The sequence below is a fragment of the Pongo pygmaeus genome, chromosome 1, assembly GCF_028885625.2.
Source record: "Pongo pygmaeus isolate AG05252 chromosome 1, NHGRI_mPonPyg2-v2.0_pri, whole genome shotgun sequence".
Taxonomy (NCBI): domain Eukaryota; kingdom Metazoa; phylum Chordata; class Mammalia; order Primates; family Hominidae; genus Pongo; species Pongo pygmaeus.
Window position 1 is genome coordinate 203,474,313 of NC_072373.2, and position 16,612 is coordinate 203,490,924.

The 16,612-nt window shown below is 54.4% G+C and overlaps 2 protein-coding genes across 4 annotated transcripts; both read left to right on the top strand.

Annotated features, from left to right (window-relative positions):
- Window positions 1-2,093: 2,093 nt before the first annotated feature.
- Window positions 2,094-6,252, top strand: CD164L2 (CD164 molecule like 2). 3 transcript variants are annotated; one of them, XR_008504149.1, is made up of 7 exons: window positions 2,094-2,280; window positions 2,763-2,930; window positions 3,029-3,100; window positions 3,608-3,652; window positions 5,234-5,378; window positions 5,920-5,997; window positions 6,118-6,247. XR_008504149.1 is itself a non-coding variant. In XM_054498738.1 (6 exons), exons 1-6 carry the CDS (start codon window positions 2,193-2,195, stop codon window positions 5,924-5,926), a joined length of 525 nt encoding a protein of 174 aa, XP_054354713.1. In that variant the 5' UTR covers window positions 2,094-2,192; the 3' UTR covers window positions 5,927-6,252. The 3 variants fall into 3 exon arrangements, 2 of the variants coding, with proteins under 2 accessions (XP_054354713.1, XP_063523319.1); XM_054498738.1 differs by having other exon boundaries at window positions 5,920-6,252; XM_063667249.1 differs by lacking the exon at window positions 3,608-3,652 and having other exon boundaries at window positions 5,920-6,247.
- Window positions 6,253-10,601: 4,349 nt separating this feature from the next.
- On the top strand, window positions 10,602-16,164 carry FCN3 (ficolin 3). The gene is made up of 8 exons (XM_054498788.1): window positions 10,602-10,698; window positions 10,975-11,070; window positions 11,417-11,461; window positions 11,761-11,793; window positions 12,019-12,146; window positions 14,303-14,432; window positions 14,545-14,679; window positions 15,797-16,164. Exons 1-8 carry the CDS (start codon window positions 10,608-10,610, stop codon window positions 16,036-16,038), a joined length of 900 nt encoding a protein of 299 aa, XP_054354763.1. The 5' UTR covers window positions 10,602-10,607; the 3' UTR covers window positions 16,039-16,164.
- The last annotated feature ends 448 nt before the right edge of the window (window positions 16,165-16,612 follow it).

Below are 16,612 nucleotides of genomic sequence, written 5' to 3' on the forward strand. Positions count from 1 at the left end.
AGGACCAGCATAGGAGGGGCCTGGAAGCTGCTGAGATGCAGTGAGGTGTACAGAGGGAATACAAGGGGACAGAACCTGAAGGATTTTTTAAAATTAATTAATTTATTTTATTTTTTATTATTTTTATTTTTTTATTATACTTTAAGTTCTAGGGTACACGTACACAATGTGCAGGTTTGATACATAGGTATACATGTGCCATGCTGGTTTGCTGCACCCATCAACTCATCATTTACATTAGGTATTTCTCCTAATGCTATCCCTCCCCAAGCCCCCCACCCCCCAGCAGGCCCTGGTGTGTGATGTTCCCCGCCCTGTGTCCAAGTGATCTCATTGTTCAATTCCCACTTATGAGTGAGAACATGCAGTGTTTGGTTTTCTGTCCTTGTGATACTTTGCTGAGAATGATGGTTTCCAGCTTCATCTGTGTCCCTGCAAAGGACATGAACTCATCCTTTTTTATGGCTGCGTAGTATTCCATGGTGTATATGTGCCACATTTTCTTTTTTTATATATATAATATATATTTTTTATTATACTCTAAGTTCTAGGATATATGTGCACAACGTGCAGGTTTGTTACATATGTATACATGTGCCATGTTGGTGTGCTGCACCCATTAACTTGTCATTTATATTAGATATATCTCCTAATGCTATCCCTCCTCCCTCCCCCAGAACCCGAAGGGTCTCTTTTCCCCTGAGTGGGGAAAAGAGACTGGGCAGTTTTGGGGGCCTCAGGGACACTCAGGTGGAGGTGCCGTGGACCCATAGGAGGCACAGCAGAGGGAGCATGGCCTCCAGCATCATTCAATCCTAGCTCTACATCCTGGCCTGCAGCATTGAAACCCTGTGCCCCTGAGCAGCCTGCAAATGGGAGATGACAAAACTCATGCCTAGAGGGTAGCTGTGGACATTAGATGAAGTTGCATGTAAAAGCTCTCAAAATGTACATTCTGCTAGTAAGGGGTCAATAATTGCTAGCTATATATTGTCAGTTACAGGTGTGGCAGTTGTGAAGTCAGAACTGGCCTGGAGATGATTAAGAGATCTGTTGGCTTAAAAAATTTTTTTAATGGGTGCATAGTGGGTGTATATATTTACTGGGATACGTGACCTGTTGGCATTCATTCATTCATTCAAGACAGGGTTTCACTCTGTCGCACAGGCTGGAGTGCAATGCCATGATCACAGCTCACTACAGCCTCAAATCCCTGGGCTCAAGCGATCCTCCTGCCTAAGCTGTTGGGTTTTAAATGGGGACTGATGGTAGTGGAATGTCCAGGATGACCCCAGGAGAATGTGGAACAGGGCTTGGGACTAACCTGGGCCACCATCGATTAAGAGAGGGTTAGGAGAAGCAGATGGGGGAAGGAGGGGAGAGGAGGGGAGGAGGAAGAGGAAGGAGAGGAAGTGCCCCCTAAGGAGCCTGAGGAGAACCAAAAGAGGCTGGTGCCAGGGCAGGAGTGGTAGCCGTGGGGAAGACTGCGGAGAGGCCCAGTTGGCCTAGTAATGGAGTCACCCCTGACCTGGCCAGAGGGTGTGGTAGGCCGGAGGCAGGCACAACGGATGAGGGGCAGAAGGGAGGCGGGTGGAGGGGTGCAGTGAATGGAGAGGGAGCACCGAAGCTGAGCTTGGGCAGCCAGAGGGCAGGGGCCAGCTGGGGCCCGGCCCAGTGGTCATGGGGCCTGGGTGGAGGGTGTACAAAGCGGGGCCTGCACCGAGCCCTGAAGACAGGGAAGTGACCTCGTCTCGAATCCAGATTTTTGCCACTGCCTCTCTCCGTGACCTCGAACGAGTCACTCATCTTGTCTGAGCCTCAGTTTCCTCACCTGTGAAGCAGGGATCAAAGCAGTCGGTACTTACCAGAATTTTCAAGAAGCTGCCCTTGGAGGCACACAGTAACCACGCCAGCCACCAGTCCTGGACCCCACCTGCTTTAGTCCAAGCCCCGCCCCAGACCTCCGAACTCACCTGGCCGCGCACACTAGCCTCGCCTCTAACTGGCCCCGCCTTCACCTGGCTCCGCCCCGACCGACGAGCCCCGCCCCACCTGCCACTCCCACTGACCACGCCCCCACCTGGCCACGCCCCGGTTGTCCAGGTCTCGCTCCGCACAGGCTCAGCGGAGCCCAGTCTGGGAGGGACGCGCCTGGCCGCTGTCCACCGCCCCCGACCCCCGCCCCCGAGCCCATGGAGGCGCCGGGACCCCGCGCCTTGCGGACTGCGCTCTGTGGCGGCTGTTGCTGCCTCCTCCTGTGTGCCCAGCTGGCTGTGGCTGGTAACTCGCGGCAGGGTCTGGCTAGGGGCCCGACGGGGGCGAGTGGAGCTTGCACCTCAGCCAGCCGTCTCCCCAGCCTGGGCTTGAGGGGAGGGGGCTTTCCGGCCGAGTGCAGGCCTCCAGGAGTGGGAGAGGGGGCTCCAGCTCTGTGTGGAGCCCTGTGTGTAAATATAGGCCCCAGGTGTGGGGGCCTAGGGAGCTTCAGGTGGTCTGGGGGAGGTGGCTCCAATTGAATCTGGGAACCCTAGGTGTATGCAAAGGGAGGGGCTCTGAGTGAATGTGGGGAGGCTCTAGGTGTGTGTAGACCTCTGCTGTGGAAGCTCCAGGTGTGCGCTGGGGCTTGGGGATCCAGGGGTGAGTGTATGTGAGAGCCCAGATGTGTGCAGAGGGGCGAGGGCCACCGGAGTGTTGGGTGGGAGGGTGGGCGGGTGCCACAGCTTGGCTTCGAGGAGTTCTCCCTTCCCACTCCATCGCACTACCAGGTAAAGGAGCTCGAGGCTTTGGGCGGGGAGCCCTGATCCGCCTGAATATCTGGCCGGCGGTCCAAGGGGCCTGCAAACAGCTGGAGGTCTGTGAGCACTGCGTGGAGGGAGACAGAGCGCGCAATCTCTCCGGCTGCGTGTGGGAGCAGTGCCGGCCAGAGGAGCCAGGTATGGAGCTGAGCCCTCCCCAGGTTGAGTGCCCCCAGCTCTGAACCCCAAGGCCCTGGCCCCTCTCCCCAAACCTCCCCCCTGCACCTTCTGCACAGGACACTGTGTGGCCCAAGCTGAGGTGGTCAAGGAAGGTTGCTCCATCTACAACCGCTCAGAGGCATGTCCAGGTAAGGGGGTTCTTGCGCCTAAGCCAAGTTGCATGGGTCTCTCCAACCATAGCCTGCCCCCCAGGAGGAAACAGCCTCTCTCAGGCGGTGGATTTTGCTCACCAATACCTGGGCCCGGTATCAGTTCTACCTTTAGCTCACTGAGAAGTCCCCTCCTCTCTCTGCCTATTTCCTCATCTGAAAATTAGTACAGGTGTGTGGAGGGAATGGGAGCGTTAGCTCTTCTTCTAGTTTAAGGCATAGCAAGGACTTTGGAAGTTCAGAGGGAATGAGAGGGAGTGCTTCCTGGAAGAAGTGGCATCAGTAATGAGCCTGGAAGGTAGAGATGGAGAGAGAGCACATCTGGTGGAGGGAACTGTGTGACTGGGGCTTGCGAGTATGTTGGATGTCTAGAGCAGGGACAGGGCTGCATCTGAATCGGAAGTTTAGTGGTGAGTGGGGGCTGGGGTCTTGATGGGAGTCAACGGGTGGGAAGGCTGCTTTGCTATGGATCCCCTGTCTCCTCAGCTGCTCACCACCACCCCACCTATGAACCGAAGACAGTCACAACAGGTGAGTACTCCCTGGGGACGGGGCAGTGGAAGGAGCAGAGGTGCAGGGGAAGACAGCTCTGGGCTCAGGCACTGACATGCTCTGTGACCTCGGCCCTGCGCCTTCTCCCTCGGAGCCTGTCTCCGCATCTGTGAAATGGGCTGGATGATGGCTTCCTCATAGAGTTGCTCTGCAGGTTTTATGAGAAGCTGTACAGTGCCCACTTCAGTGTCTGACTCACTGAAGGCAATCAAGAAATAACAGTTCCCATCCCTCCTCCCCATGGCCAGTTCTGGGAACTCAAGGTCACCCCTCGGGACTTGTCCTTGGAGGTGAGGGTGTGCGGCTCGAGTTGCTCAGGAGACATCCTCAGTGCCTGCCTACTGCACCCTCCAGGCCCAGAGAGGGTCACAAGGCATGTTCCTGGCGGAGCAGAGGCGAGAATGCCACCCTTTGCTTCCCACTCCCTCTTAGGGGCTGGAGGTCACCAGACTTGGCAGGGATGGCCGAAGAGGCCCTTGGTTAATTAAAGCCAGAAACCGATCTCAGAAGCTGAATTATTGATGGCTCAGCTGCCTCAGCTGGAGCCCCGGGTCAGCCTTGTGTGGCTCATTTCTCCCCTCTTCTGCTCCTCATCCCCAGCTTCCTTTTCTGGGGCTCCCTGAGCGGGAGCTCGGACCGTTGTTTGCCCTTCGTATTGTCAGACTCCTTCCACCCCTTACACCTTCTGAGAGGTGGACCCAGTTCAGGCTGGGCACCTTTCCACTGTCCCAGAATGATCTTCCATCCACCAGCCCTGCCCTGTTCTGGGCACCCAGCCCAGGGCCTGAAATCGAATCCCTGCTGGGAGTGGACAGGTACCATGGCACAGCTGGGAGCCACCCAGGCATAGCCTGGCAACCATGGCCCTAAGGCCCTACCTTCTAAGGAGCAGAGGAGATGGTCAGGGGACCCTGTGTGAGTCTGGCTGTGTCCTGTGAGGTGACTTTGGCCAAGCCTGTCCCTCAGCCGTGTTCCCCCCGACACACGCTGTCCAGTCCTCACTTACCCACTTAGCAGGGTGACAGTTGGGTCCTCCACTTCTCCCCCTGTTCCTTCCCTCTCTGAGGGCTCTGACATTGGGTGACACTGAGGTCTTAGGGCTTAGGAGTCCTAAAAAGGGACTATATCATCTGCATCTTGGCTCTGAACCCTGAGGTCCAAGGCTGAAAGGAATTGTGAGCCGGGGGGTCTGAGTTCTGGCTCTGTCTTCACCCTATTGGGCTAGTGAGGCCCAGGGAGGGTGGGAGCCCAGTCACTGGTCTGAGCCACCTATTGGACCATGTGATCACGAGGCCCAGAGAGAATGTGGGTGGCATAAAAGCCACAGAGCAAGCCAGGAGCAGAGCCAGGGCTGGACAGCACCCCACCCTCCCCTGCCGCTGTTCCCCCCACCAGGCGCTTCCCAACTGCCTGCGGGATCTGGACTAAACTGAGCCCAGGGTTCAAGCACCCCATATTGAGGACCGGGGCCTCCAGGTTACTTGTGCTGGTTATGAGGGTGGGACTGGGATCCTGGTTCACAGTGACTGCTATGACCCCTGCCCTGCCTCACCCCTGCAGGGAGCCCTCCAGTCCCTGAGGTCCACAGCCCTGGATTTGACGGGGCCAGCTTTATCGGAGGTGTCGTGCTGGTGTTGAGCCTACAGGCGGTGGCTTTCTTTGTGCTGCGCTTCCTCAAGGCCAAGGACAGCACCTACCAGACACTGTGAGTACCTGGCCACCAGCAAGTACCTGAGTCCCAGCTCACCTCCTGGTTCCTGCCCCACCGTTCCCCTTCAGTACCCAGGGTGCTGTCTTCTCCATGGGCAAGCCCTCAGGATGGTGACAGCATGCCCCATGTGAGCCACACCCTCTTTGTCTCCTCCAGTTGGGGGGTTTCCTTTGTCAGGTTTTGGCTGGGACCAGGACTCAGCCTGGGCCAGTCTAGGAGCCCAGCTGAACCCTCCTGTGTCTTTTCCCTTCATGCTGCCAGCAGGGAAGAGAACCAGTAGGTGCCAGCCCAGGCAAGCCTGTGGCCCGCGTTTCTGTGGCTGTGGGCAGGAGCTGGGCCGTGTGTCTATTTGGATTTTGCTCTGAGAAGGGGAGCTGTGCCTGAGGCCCTCTGTGTGCCGTGTGTGCTGTGGGGCGGGTCGCCGCAGCCTGTGTTAAAGTGTTTGCTCTTCCTCTGCTGCCTCCTCTCGAGGCAGGGGGTCCTTGGCTGGCTGAAGCAGAGTCACCTCCCTGAGTGTCCTCTTTGGCCTCTGCAGAATCTGACCCCTTTGGGCCTGGACTCCATCCTGAGGGGAAAGGAGGATGCAGAGGCTGGCCTCTGGGCACCCTTGTGGGTAAGCGGGGGGCGGGGGCGGGAAAAACTCTGGCCGCCAGTTTTTGGCTCCTGCGGGCACCAAGCAGGCTCAGTGTCTGATGCCTGACATCTCCTCCTGTCCTGGTCCTGGAACCTGCAGCTGAGAGCATCCCTCAACCGCCTCGTCTCCTCCATCGCCCCTGCTGGGCCCCCCAGCCTGACACTGGGTTGTGTCCCTTCCTCTTCCCACCAACTGGCCTGGGCACTGCCCCCAAATAAAGGAACTCTGCACTGCGCTTCATGTCCTGTGTCTTGGGCTGTGTGTGGATTGGATGGGGTGAGGGTACAGCCATTGTCCTCTTCTTAACGGGAATTCCACCTAGGACTGTCGCTGTTACCTTTTAAAGTATTTTCATCTGGCCAGGCACAGTGGCTCATGCCTGTAATCCCAGCACTTTGGGAGGCCGAGGCGGGTGAATCACCTGAGGTCAGGAGTTCAAGACCAGCCTGACCAACATGGTGAAGCCCCATCTCTACTAAAAATACAAAATTAGCCGGGCGTGGTGGCACATGCCTGTAATCCCAGCTACTCGGGAGGCTGAGACAGGAGAATCCCTTGAACCCGGGAGGCGGAGGTTGCAGTGACCCAAGATCATGCCATTGCACTCCAGTTTGGGCAACAAGAGTGAAACTCTGTCTCAAAAAAAAAAAAAAAATGTTCATCTTTGACACCTGCTTAACCCCCACCCCTTGCCCCTTTACAGATGAGGGTACGGAGACTCAGGTAAGTACACATGCTCAAGTCACACAGCTGGACAGGGCAGGGCTGGGGTTTCAATTCAGGCTTTTCTGGGCTGGGCGTCGTAGTTTGTGCCTAAAATCCCAGCACTTTGGGAGGCTGAGGTGGGCGGATTGCCTGAGTCCAGGACACCAGCCTAGGCACCACAGTTGAGACCCCATCGATTAAAAAAAAAAAAAAAAAAAAAAAGTAAAATTAAAATAAAAAATAAAATGAATTCAGGCTTTTCTCACTCCAGAGTGAGCAGAACAGCATTCCGGAGGCATCTCCAGGCTCTCTCAGCCTCCAAAAGTTAGGTCTGTGCCCCCGCGCCAAGGGGCAAAGGGCCTCAGGGACTCCACGCAGCCATTCCTGGCCTTCCTCTCTCAGGCTGTCCTGGGAAGCCCTGCCTTCTGTCCCCAGGCACCGAAGTCTTCCCTGATGGTAACATCGCCCATGGATGGGCGCTTGCCAGGAGCCAGGCATGTAGCTGCGAGTTTTATAACTTTTTATTTTATTTTATTTTATTTTTCCTTTTCTTTTTTTTTTTTTTTTTGAGACAGTCTCACTGCGTCGCCCAGGCTAGAGTAGAGTGGTGAGATCCTGGCTCACTGCAACCTCCACTTCCCCCTGCCAACCACAGTCCACCTCCTCACCCTTCCCTTGCACCCTCACTTCCGCCAAAGCTCCAAGCCTCTGGAAATCAGCCTCCCCTTTGTGCACTCCCCCGTCTTCCTAGAGTCCCTGCTGCTTCCCCGGTATGGGATATGATAACACCCTGTCTGCCTTGCCTTCTCTCTTCTCTAGGCTTCTGCATGAGCAGCTCCTCCTGCCTGGGTCACCCTGCCCTTGTTTCTCCCCCAGCATGAGTTTTCTTCTTCACCCTCTTCCTTTATTGGATGCTTTCTTTTTCTTGCAAAAGTAGTAAATGCCTGTGAGGGTTTGGAAAAGGACTATACAGAAGTTTATATGAAGAGTGAGAACTGGGCTGGGTGCGGTGGCTCATCTCAGCACTTTGGGAGGCCGAGGCAGGAGGACTGCTTGAGCTCAGGAGTTGGAGTCAGCCTGGTCAGCCTGGGCAGCATGGCGAAACCCCATCTCTACTAAAAGTATAAAAATTAGCTGGGTGTGGTGGTACACACCTGTAGTCCCAAGTACTCAGGAGGCTGAGGTGGGAGGATCACTTGAGCCCGAGAGGTCCAGGCTGCAGTGAGCCAAGATCATGCCACTGCACTCCAGCCTGGGTGACAGAGTGAGACCCCGTATATATTAAAAAATAAAAAACTGGCCAGGAGGTAGAGTGGCTCACACCTGTAATTCCAGCACTTTGGGAGACTGAGGCGGGATGATTGTTTGAAGCCAGGAGTTTGAGACCAGCCTGGGCAATAGAGTGACAACCCATCTCTACAAAAAATAAAAATTTAGGTGAGGCGCAGTGGCTCACACCTGTAATCCCAGCACTTTGGGAGGCCAAGGCGGGTGGATCACTTGAGGTCAGAAGTTTGAGACCAGCCAGACCAACATAGTGAAACCCTATCTCTACTAAAAATACAAAAATTAGCTGGGCGTGGTGGCACACACCTGTAATCCCAGCTACTTGGGAGACTGAGGCAGGAGAATCACTTGAATCCAGGAGGCGGAGGTTGCAATGAGCCAAGATCGAGTCACTGCACTCCAGCCTGGGCAACACAGCAAGACTTTGTCTCAAAATAAATAAATAAAATAAAAATTTAGCCCAGTGTGGAGGCTCTGCCTGGAGTCCCAGCTACCTGGGAGACTGAGGTGGGAGGATGGCTTGAGCCCAGGAGGTCAGGGCTGCAGTGAGCTATGATCGCACCACCACACTCTAGCCTAGGTGAGAGAGTGAGACCCTGTCTCCAAAAAAAAAAAAAAAAAAAAGAACCACTCTTCCCCTGGTCCTACTCTCCAGAAATAACCACAGTTCACAAGGTCTGTGTCAGACCTTTTTCTGTGAATTTACAAAATACATATATACACACCTCTAGCATTTTAAAAATACAAAGTGGGATAATGCTGTGCATATGTTTTGCATTTTTGCCCCGCTCATTTTAGATCAGATTCACCCTATGAGTTGTCTGAATGGTCCTAATTCATGTGAATGCCATCAATGGCTGGTTGGGTCATTTCCACGCTGATGCTTACCAAAAGCACCATGGTAAACAGGCTTGTCTGTAGATCTTGGCATACTCATGGGACAGTCTGGGGAAGACAGATTCCTAGAACTGGAATTGCGGTCTCAGGATATCCCTCTCGCGGACACATCCTATCAGGCAAACACAGCCTCCACTTCCCCTGACACCTCTTGCACCTCAGCCCTCTCCACCAGCACTGGGGAGGTGCAGAGGAGGCCTTGAGGAAGGGTTTGCTGAATGAGTGAATGAATGAGCCCTTCCTCTCCTCCCTTATCACCTGAGGTCCCTATCCAGCTCAGGCCTGATCCTTCACATCTGGACCCCGGCTGCTGCGTCCTCCCTGGCCTCCTGGCCTCCAGGCCTTCCTACTTGGGCTTCCCGCTTGATTGGCCTACATTAGCAGCTGTTTCCTAAGCCTCATAGGACTCAAGGTTGAGCATGGAGTCACTTTCTTTTTTTTTGAGATGGAGATTTTGCTCTTTCGCCCAGGCTGGAGTGCAGTGGTGCGATCTCGGCTCATTGCAACCTCTGCCTTCCAGTTTCAAGTGATTCTCTTGCCTCAGCCTCCTGAGTAGCTGGGATTACAGGTGCATGTCACCAAGCCCGGCTGATTTTTGTATTTTTAGTAGAGACGGGGTTTCACCATGTTAGCCAAGCTGGTCTTGAACCCCTGACCTCAGGTGATCTGCCTGCCTCGGACTCCCAAAGTCCTGGGATGACAGACATGAGCCACCGCAGCCAGCCAGAATCACTTTCTTAATGGTGCTTTTCCCTGTTGGGGGCATGGGGTTTGGGTAAAACTCTGTGGCTCTCAGCATATAAGTGGCCAAGAGAACAGAAGTCACGTCCCATCCCTGGGCCTCAGTTTCTCTTTCCTTATTCATTCAACTCTTTCTTACTGAGCACCCATTTTGTACCAGGCCCATAACGCAATAATAAGGATTAATAGCAAGTCCACGTGAGGATCGGAGGTGACGTCAGTATGACGCTGGAATGCAGTAGATGCTCAGGAAATGGTAGCAGTTGTCACTATTCATAGCATTGACAAGGATCAGGGAAGGACTCCCAGTGGAGATGGCTGTAGAGCTAGACCTTCATGGACAATGGGGCTTCACAGGTAGAGATGACTGTGAATGTAAAGGTCTGGAGAGATGGCTGGGGAGCCCTGGAAGCCAGGATCAGAAGTTGGACTCTTTCAGCGTGCGGTGGCTCACGCCTGTAATCCTAGCACTTTGGGAGGCCGAGGTAGGTGGATCACCTAAGGTCAGGATTTCAAGACCAGCCTGGCCAACATGGTGAAACCCCGTCTATACTAAAAAAAAAATACAAAAAATTAGCTGGGCATGGTGGCGTGCACCCATCATCCCAGCTACTTGGGAGGCTGAGGCAGGAGAATCACTTGAACCCGGGGGGCAGAGGTTGCATTGGTTGCATTGAGCTGAGAGCACACCATTGCGTTCCAGCCTGGGCAACAACAGTGAAACTCTGTCTCAAAAAAAAAACAAAAAACAAAAGGATGTTGGACTCCATCCTGGTTAGATAGGGCAGGGATAATGCCCTTTCTCTCTAGGGCTGAGGGAGGAAATACTCCAACCCACTGCTGGCTCCAGTCTGGGTAGGGTGTCCCTGGGGGACAATGGGAGGAAGTCTTGTTTCATGTCCTCCCACCAGCCTGGCCCCCTTATAATCTGGCATCCTTCCCCTGGTGGCCCCAGCAAGATGGATCTCCTGTGGATCTCGCCCTCCCTGTGGCTGCTCCTGCTTGGGGGGCCTGCCTGCCTGAAGACCCAGGAACACCCCAGCTGCCCAGGTAGGCACCTAGGGTGCCCTCCTCACCAACCCACTCCTCATTCCCTCGCTGGGTGTCCCCCCACCAAGGCTCATCAACCTCAAGGAGCAGGGTGGGAGTTTCATAATCTGGGCTTTGCATGTAAATATATGCAAATGGATGCAAAGCACGTGAAACCTTGCCAGCTCAGGAGACAAGCATCCTGACAGTGGGAATCTGGGAGACAGGAAGAGAACTGAAGAGGGGTCTGGAAGAGACAGTCTACCCTGTGTCCACCCTGCCTGTGTCTCCCTGTAGGACCCAGGGAACTGGAAGCCAGCAAAGTTGTCCTCCTGCCCAGTTGTCCCGGAGCTCCAGGAAGTCCTGGGGAGAAGGGAGCCCCAGGTCCTCAAGGTGAGAGAGGCTGGGGAGGAGGCTGGGATCTTGGGAACGGGGAAGGCAGGAATGTGGCAAGTTTTGTCTGTGCTGAGGGGCCACGACAAAGGAGCAAGGAACCTACTCTGTGCCAGCTCCAGGCTGGGCACCCGGCATCCTAAGATCAACTCTGCCAGGTAGGTGGTTTCATCCCTATTCTGCTGAGGAGGAAAGGGAGGTTCAGAGAGGATAAGATATTTGCCCTCAATCACAAAGTGAGTGAAGGGTGAAACTGGGATTTGAACCTCTGGCTCCAAGTCTCTTGTTTCTTTTTGGTCCTGGGCATGGGGTGGGACTCAGGAAATCTCTGCCTTTGAGATTTCAGGGCAACCTGGACCACCAGGCAAGATGGGCCCCAAGGGTGAGCCGGGTGAGTAAGTGGGGCTGGAGGCCTTCCCGCTTTCTTTACCTCTGTCCCTGGACTCTAGGGTGGGATCTCTGCTTGGTGCTGCACCTATGATGGCTCTCTCACAGGGGAATGGATGGCTGGGAGGAGTGGAGAGGATTAGGAGAAGGGCCTGGGTACCCTATGATGGCCCTCCTACAGGGTATGGAAGGCTGGGAGGAGTGGGAAGGATTCGGAAAAGGGCCAGGGTACCGGCTCCGCTGGTGGCTCAGCGCTGGGGTGCAGAGACATCAGAGCCAACACTCGTCCCTTCTCTGGGGCAGGAGATCCAGTGAACCTGCTCCGGTGCCAGAAAGGTGAGGCAGCCCTTGCAGGAGCCAGGAACTTGGGATCACACGGTGTTGGGTGTTGGCAGACCCCCAAGTGTGGCCAAGCCCCTCCCCACAGCCTCCTTAGAACCCTTCTTCAGGGACCTGAAGGAGCCAAGAGGGTCCCTAGGGTCCCACGCTTGTTCCAGTGCCTGGGGGTGGGGGTCAGGGAATAACCTGGGCACCACCCCCAGTCCATCTCCCCTTTCCCAGGCCCCAGAAACTGCCGGGAGCTGTTGAGCCAGGGCGCCACCTTGAGCGGCTGGTATCATCTGTGCCTACCTGAGGGCAGGGCCCTCCCAGTCTTTTGTGACATGGACACTGAAGGGGGCGGCTGGCTGGTGAGTGTCTGAGAAATGGGCTAACAGGCCAGGCCCAGTGGTCACTTCTCCCCCTTGGCCCCTAGGGGAGCCAGAGCCCACCAGAGCAAGGCATTTCCTAGAGGAATTCACTGACAAATGTTTAGTGAGCCCCCAATGGGACCTGAAGAAGTATGAGGGCTTCACAGAGGAGGTGCCATTTGAAAAGACCTGGAGTCAGGTGCAGTAGCTCACGCCTGTAATCCCAGCTACTTGGGAGGCTGAGGCAAGAGAACTGCTTGAACCCAGGAGGCGGAGGTTGCAGTGAGCCGAGATCTCGCCATTGCACTCCAGCCTGGGTGACAAGAGTGAAACTCTGTCTCAAAAAAAAAAAAAAAAAAAAAAAATTGGGTAGGGAGGGGCATTCCAGCTAGAAGTAAAGATAAACTTAGGGAGGCAGCAGAGTAAAAGAAGGTTTGCAGGGAGCGTGTGAGTGAACTGAGAGCAGGCGTGGGTGTCGGCTAAAGTCTGCCGGCACTGATGGAACATGGATTGAGGACCTCTGTAAAGGCCAGTTCATGGAAGGCACTAAATGATCAACTTAAGAAGTGTGCAGGGCACCCAGGCGCGGTGGTTGGCTGGACATGGTGGCTCACGCCTGTAATCCCAGCACTTTGGGAGGCCAAGGTGGGCAGATCACCTGAGGTCAAGAGTTTCAGATCGGCCTGGCCAGCATGGTGAAATCCCATCTTTACTAAAAATATAAAAATTAGCCGGGCATGGTAGTGCGCGCCTGTAATCCCAGTTATTCAGGAGGCTGAGGTGGGAGAATTGCTTGAACCCAGGAGGTGGCGGTTGCAGTGAGTCAAGATTGAGTCACTGCACTCCAGCCTGGGCAATGGAGTGAGACTCTGTCTTAAAAAAAGAAGAGTGTGCAGGGCAATGGGTAGCCCCAGGAGAGTTTTAAGCAGGGGAGGGGCCAAGTAGAACTTCTATTTTAAAAAGATGATTTGGGCTACACCATGAAAGATGCACTGCACGGGGGGACCAGTGGAGGCAGGGACATGGTTTAGGAAGACAGCAAGGAGCCAGGCAGTAAAGACAGTGGAGCAGGCCTGACGCAGTGGCTCACGCCTGTAATCCCAGCACTCTGGGAGGCCGAGGTGGGCGGATTGCCTGAGCTCAGGAGTTCAAGACCAGCCTGGGCAACATGGTGAAACCCCGTCTCTACTAAAAATACAAAAAATTAGCTGGGCGTGGTGGCAGGTGCCTGTAATCCCAGCTATGCAGAAAGCTAAGGCAGGAGAATTGCTTGAACCAGGGAGGCAGAGGTTGCAGTGAGCCAGGATCACGCCACTGCACTCCAGCCTGGTAACAGGGTGAGACTCTATCTCAAAAAAATAAATAAATAAAATAAGACAGTGGAACAATGGAAATAGAGGTATTTAGGTTGACAACTCTACAGGACCTGGGGCCTGCTTGGCTTGGAGGCGGAGGTGGAAGACATTAGGGTAAGGCCAGGGGTCCAGCTTGGGCTGTGGGGGTGGCCTCTCTAATGTAAATATCTTGGTTCTTTTTTTTTTGAGACGGAGTCTTGCTCTGCCGCCCAGGCGGGAGTGCAGTGGTGTGATCTTGGTTCACTGCAACCTCCACCTCCCAGGTTCAAGCAGTTCTCCTGCCTCAGCCTCCCAAGTAGCTAGGATTACAGGTGCATGCCACCACACCCAGCTAACTGTTTTTGTATTTTTAGTAGAGATGGGATTTCACCATGTTGGCCAGGCTGGTTTCAAACTCCTGACCTCAAGTGATTGGCCTGCCTCGGCCTCCCAAAGTGCTGGAATTACAGGCATGAGCCACCGAGCGCAGCCAAATATCTTGGTTCTTATAGTAAATGAAATTGGGTTATTTTGACTGACTCCCAGCAGTGCTGGCCATCTCCTGTGGGTGGGGACAGTGTTTTGTCAATTAAATCTTCCCAGGGCTTGCAAGGCTGTGGCATGAAGTTGAGTGTTAGTAAAAGTTAATAAGGGAATGTAGAGTTCATAGAAATATTCTAAGCTAAATTGAAGGATCCCCATTTTATCAACAGGCCCCAATCCAAACAGAGAGTGGGTATCCACCCACCCCTCACAGTTCCTGCACCCTCAGCTGCCAGTGCCCAGCCTGGAGTAATAGCTGCTGTGCCTGCCCTCCCCCAGGTGTTTCAGAGGCGCCAGGATGGTTCTGTGGATTTCTTCCGCTCTTGGTCCTCCTACAAAGCAGGTTTTGGGAACCAAGAGTCTGAATTCTGGCTGGGAAATGAGAATTTGCACCAGCTTACTCTCCAGGGTGAGTTCCCAGCAGGGTCCTGGAGTCTGGGGGTTACTGTCTGCCATCCTGAATCCCTGCCCCACCCCCAAGATCTGAGGATTCCTCCATCCCTGCCTCCCCTTCTTTCCAGGTAACTGGGAGCTGCTGGTAGAGCTGGAAGACTTTAATGGCAACCGTACTTTCGCCCACTATGCGACCTTCCGCCTCCGCGGCGAGGTAGACCACTACCAGCTGGTACTGGGCAAGTTCTCAGAGGGCACTGCAGGTGAGTGAGCCTAAGGGGAGCAGAGGAAGGAGGCTGGATCCTTTCACAGTGCTGCCACTGCCCCCATGAATGACCCAGGGCAATCCTGTCTCCTCGGTGGGCCTTAGTTTCCGCATCTGAGAAATGGCAATCACGAAGCAGGATGGTGCAACAGTGAAGAATTTGGGCTCTGGAGGCAAACAGACCTGAGTTTGAATCCATCTCTGCCATTTAGTACTTATGTGACCTTGGGCAAGTCCTACCCCTCCACTGAGCCTCAGTTTCCTCCTCTATAAAATGGGCAGGGAGGCCGGGCGCAGTGGCTCATGCCTGTAACCCTAGCACTCTGGGAGGCTGAGAAGGGCAGATAACTTGAGGTCAGGAGTTCAAACCCAACCTGGCCAACATGGTGAAACCCCGTCTCTACTAAAAATACAAAAAAATTAGCCGGGCGTGGTGGAGGGCGCCTATAATCCCAGCTACTCGAGAGGCTGAGGCAGGAGAATCACTTAAACCAGGGAGGCACAGGTTGCAGCGAGCCAAGAGAGTGCCACTGCACTCCAGCCTGGGCGACAGAGCGAGACTCCATCTCAGAAAAAAAAAAAAGCAGTGGCGGGGGCAGGGAGGCAAGGAGGAAGTTTTGGGTGCCGCCTGAGGCTCTGTTGAGTGTTAGTGTTCTCTGCTTTGGAAGAGGAACCACGGAAGTCTTCTTTCAGAGAAATAGTGACTGTTGGGGAGAGATTTAAAAGAGGGAAGTGGTTATGAGGGAGTGTCTCAGGGAACCACCTTTCCCGGCCAGGCACCTAAGAGATTCCTCCCAGCTTTTCCTAGCAGAGTTGCTCAGACTGGATGGGAGCTGAGAGAAGACAAAGGAGCTAGAGGGAGGCTGGGGATTCTGGAGGGGGTAAGACAGGGGGAAAAGCTGGGAGCTTTGGAGCCAGACAGTCCCGAGTTCAAGTCCTGCCGCTGCTTCGACTAGCTGAGTGACTCTGCGCAAACAACCTGGCCCCTTGGTGTTGCTCGTGGGGCCTGATAAAATTCAACTCTTAGCTGCTTTGAGATTCCCATGGCATTATATCTCCAAAGGTGCCAGGCATGGTGCTGGGCACCAAGGTGCTTTCCATCCCTTCCCTGCTAGGGGATTCCCTGAGCTTCCACAGTGGGAGGCCCTTCACCACCTATGACGCTGACCACGATTCAAGCAACAGCAACTGTGCAGTGATTGTCCAGGGTGCCTGGTGGTATGCATCCTGTTACCGATCAAATCTCAATGGTCGCTACGCAGTATCTGAGGCTGCCGCCCACAAATATGGCATTGACTGGGCCTCAGGCCGTGGTGTGGGCCACCCCTACCGCAGGGTTCGGATGATGCTTCGATAGGGCACTCTGGCAGCCAGTGCCCTTATCTCTCCTGTACAGCTTCCGGATCCTCAGCCACCTTGCCTTTGCCAACCACCTCTGCTTGCCTGTCCACATTTAAAAATAAACTCATTTTAGCCCTTTCAAGACCCTTTTGTTTGTTTTTTTTTTTTTGAGATGGTCTCGCTCTGTCGCCCAGGCTGGATGGAGTCCAGTGGCGCGATCTCGGCTCACTGCAAGCTCCGCCTCCCGGGTTCACGCCATTCTCCTGCCTCAGCCTCCCAGGTAGCTGGAACTACAGGCGCCCGCCACCACACCCGGCTAATTTTTTTGTATTTTTAGTAGAGACGGGGTTTCATCATGTTAGCCAGGATGGTCTCGATCTCCTGACCTCATGATCCGCCCTCCTCAGCCTCCCAAAGTGCTGGGATTACAGGCATGAGCCACCGTGCCCGGCTGCCTTTTTTTTTTTTTTTGAGATGGAGTCTTGCTCTGTCACCCCGCCCAGGCTGGAGTGCAGTAAGCCAGAGGGGCATACAGTGGAAAGATTGGAGGAGATTCAAGCATCCATTGACAATTTCCCAAGGCCCTCTGG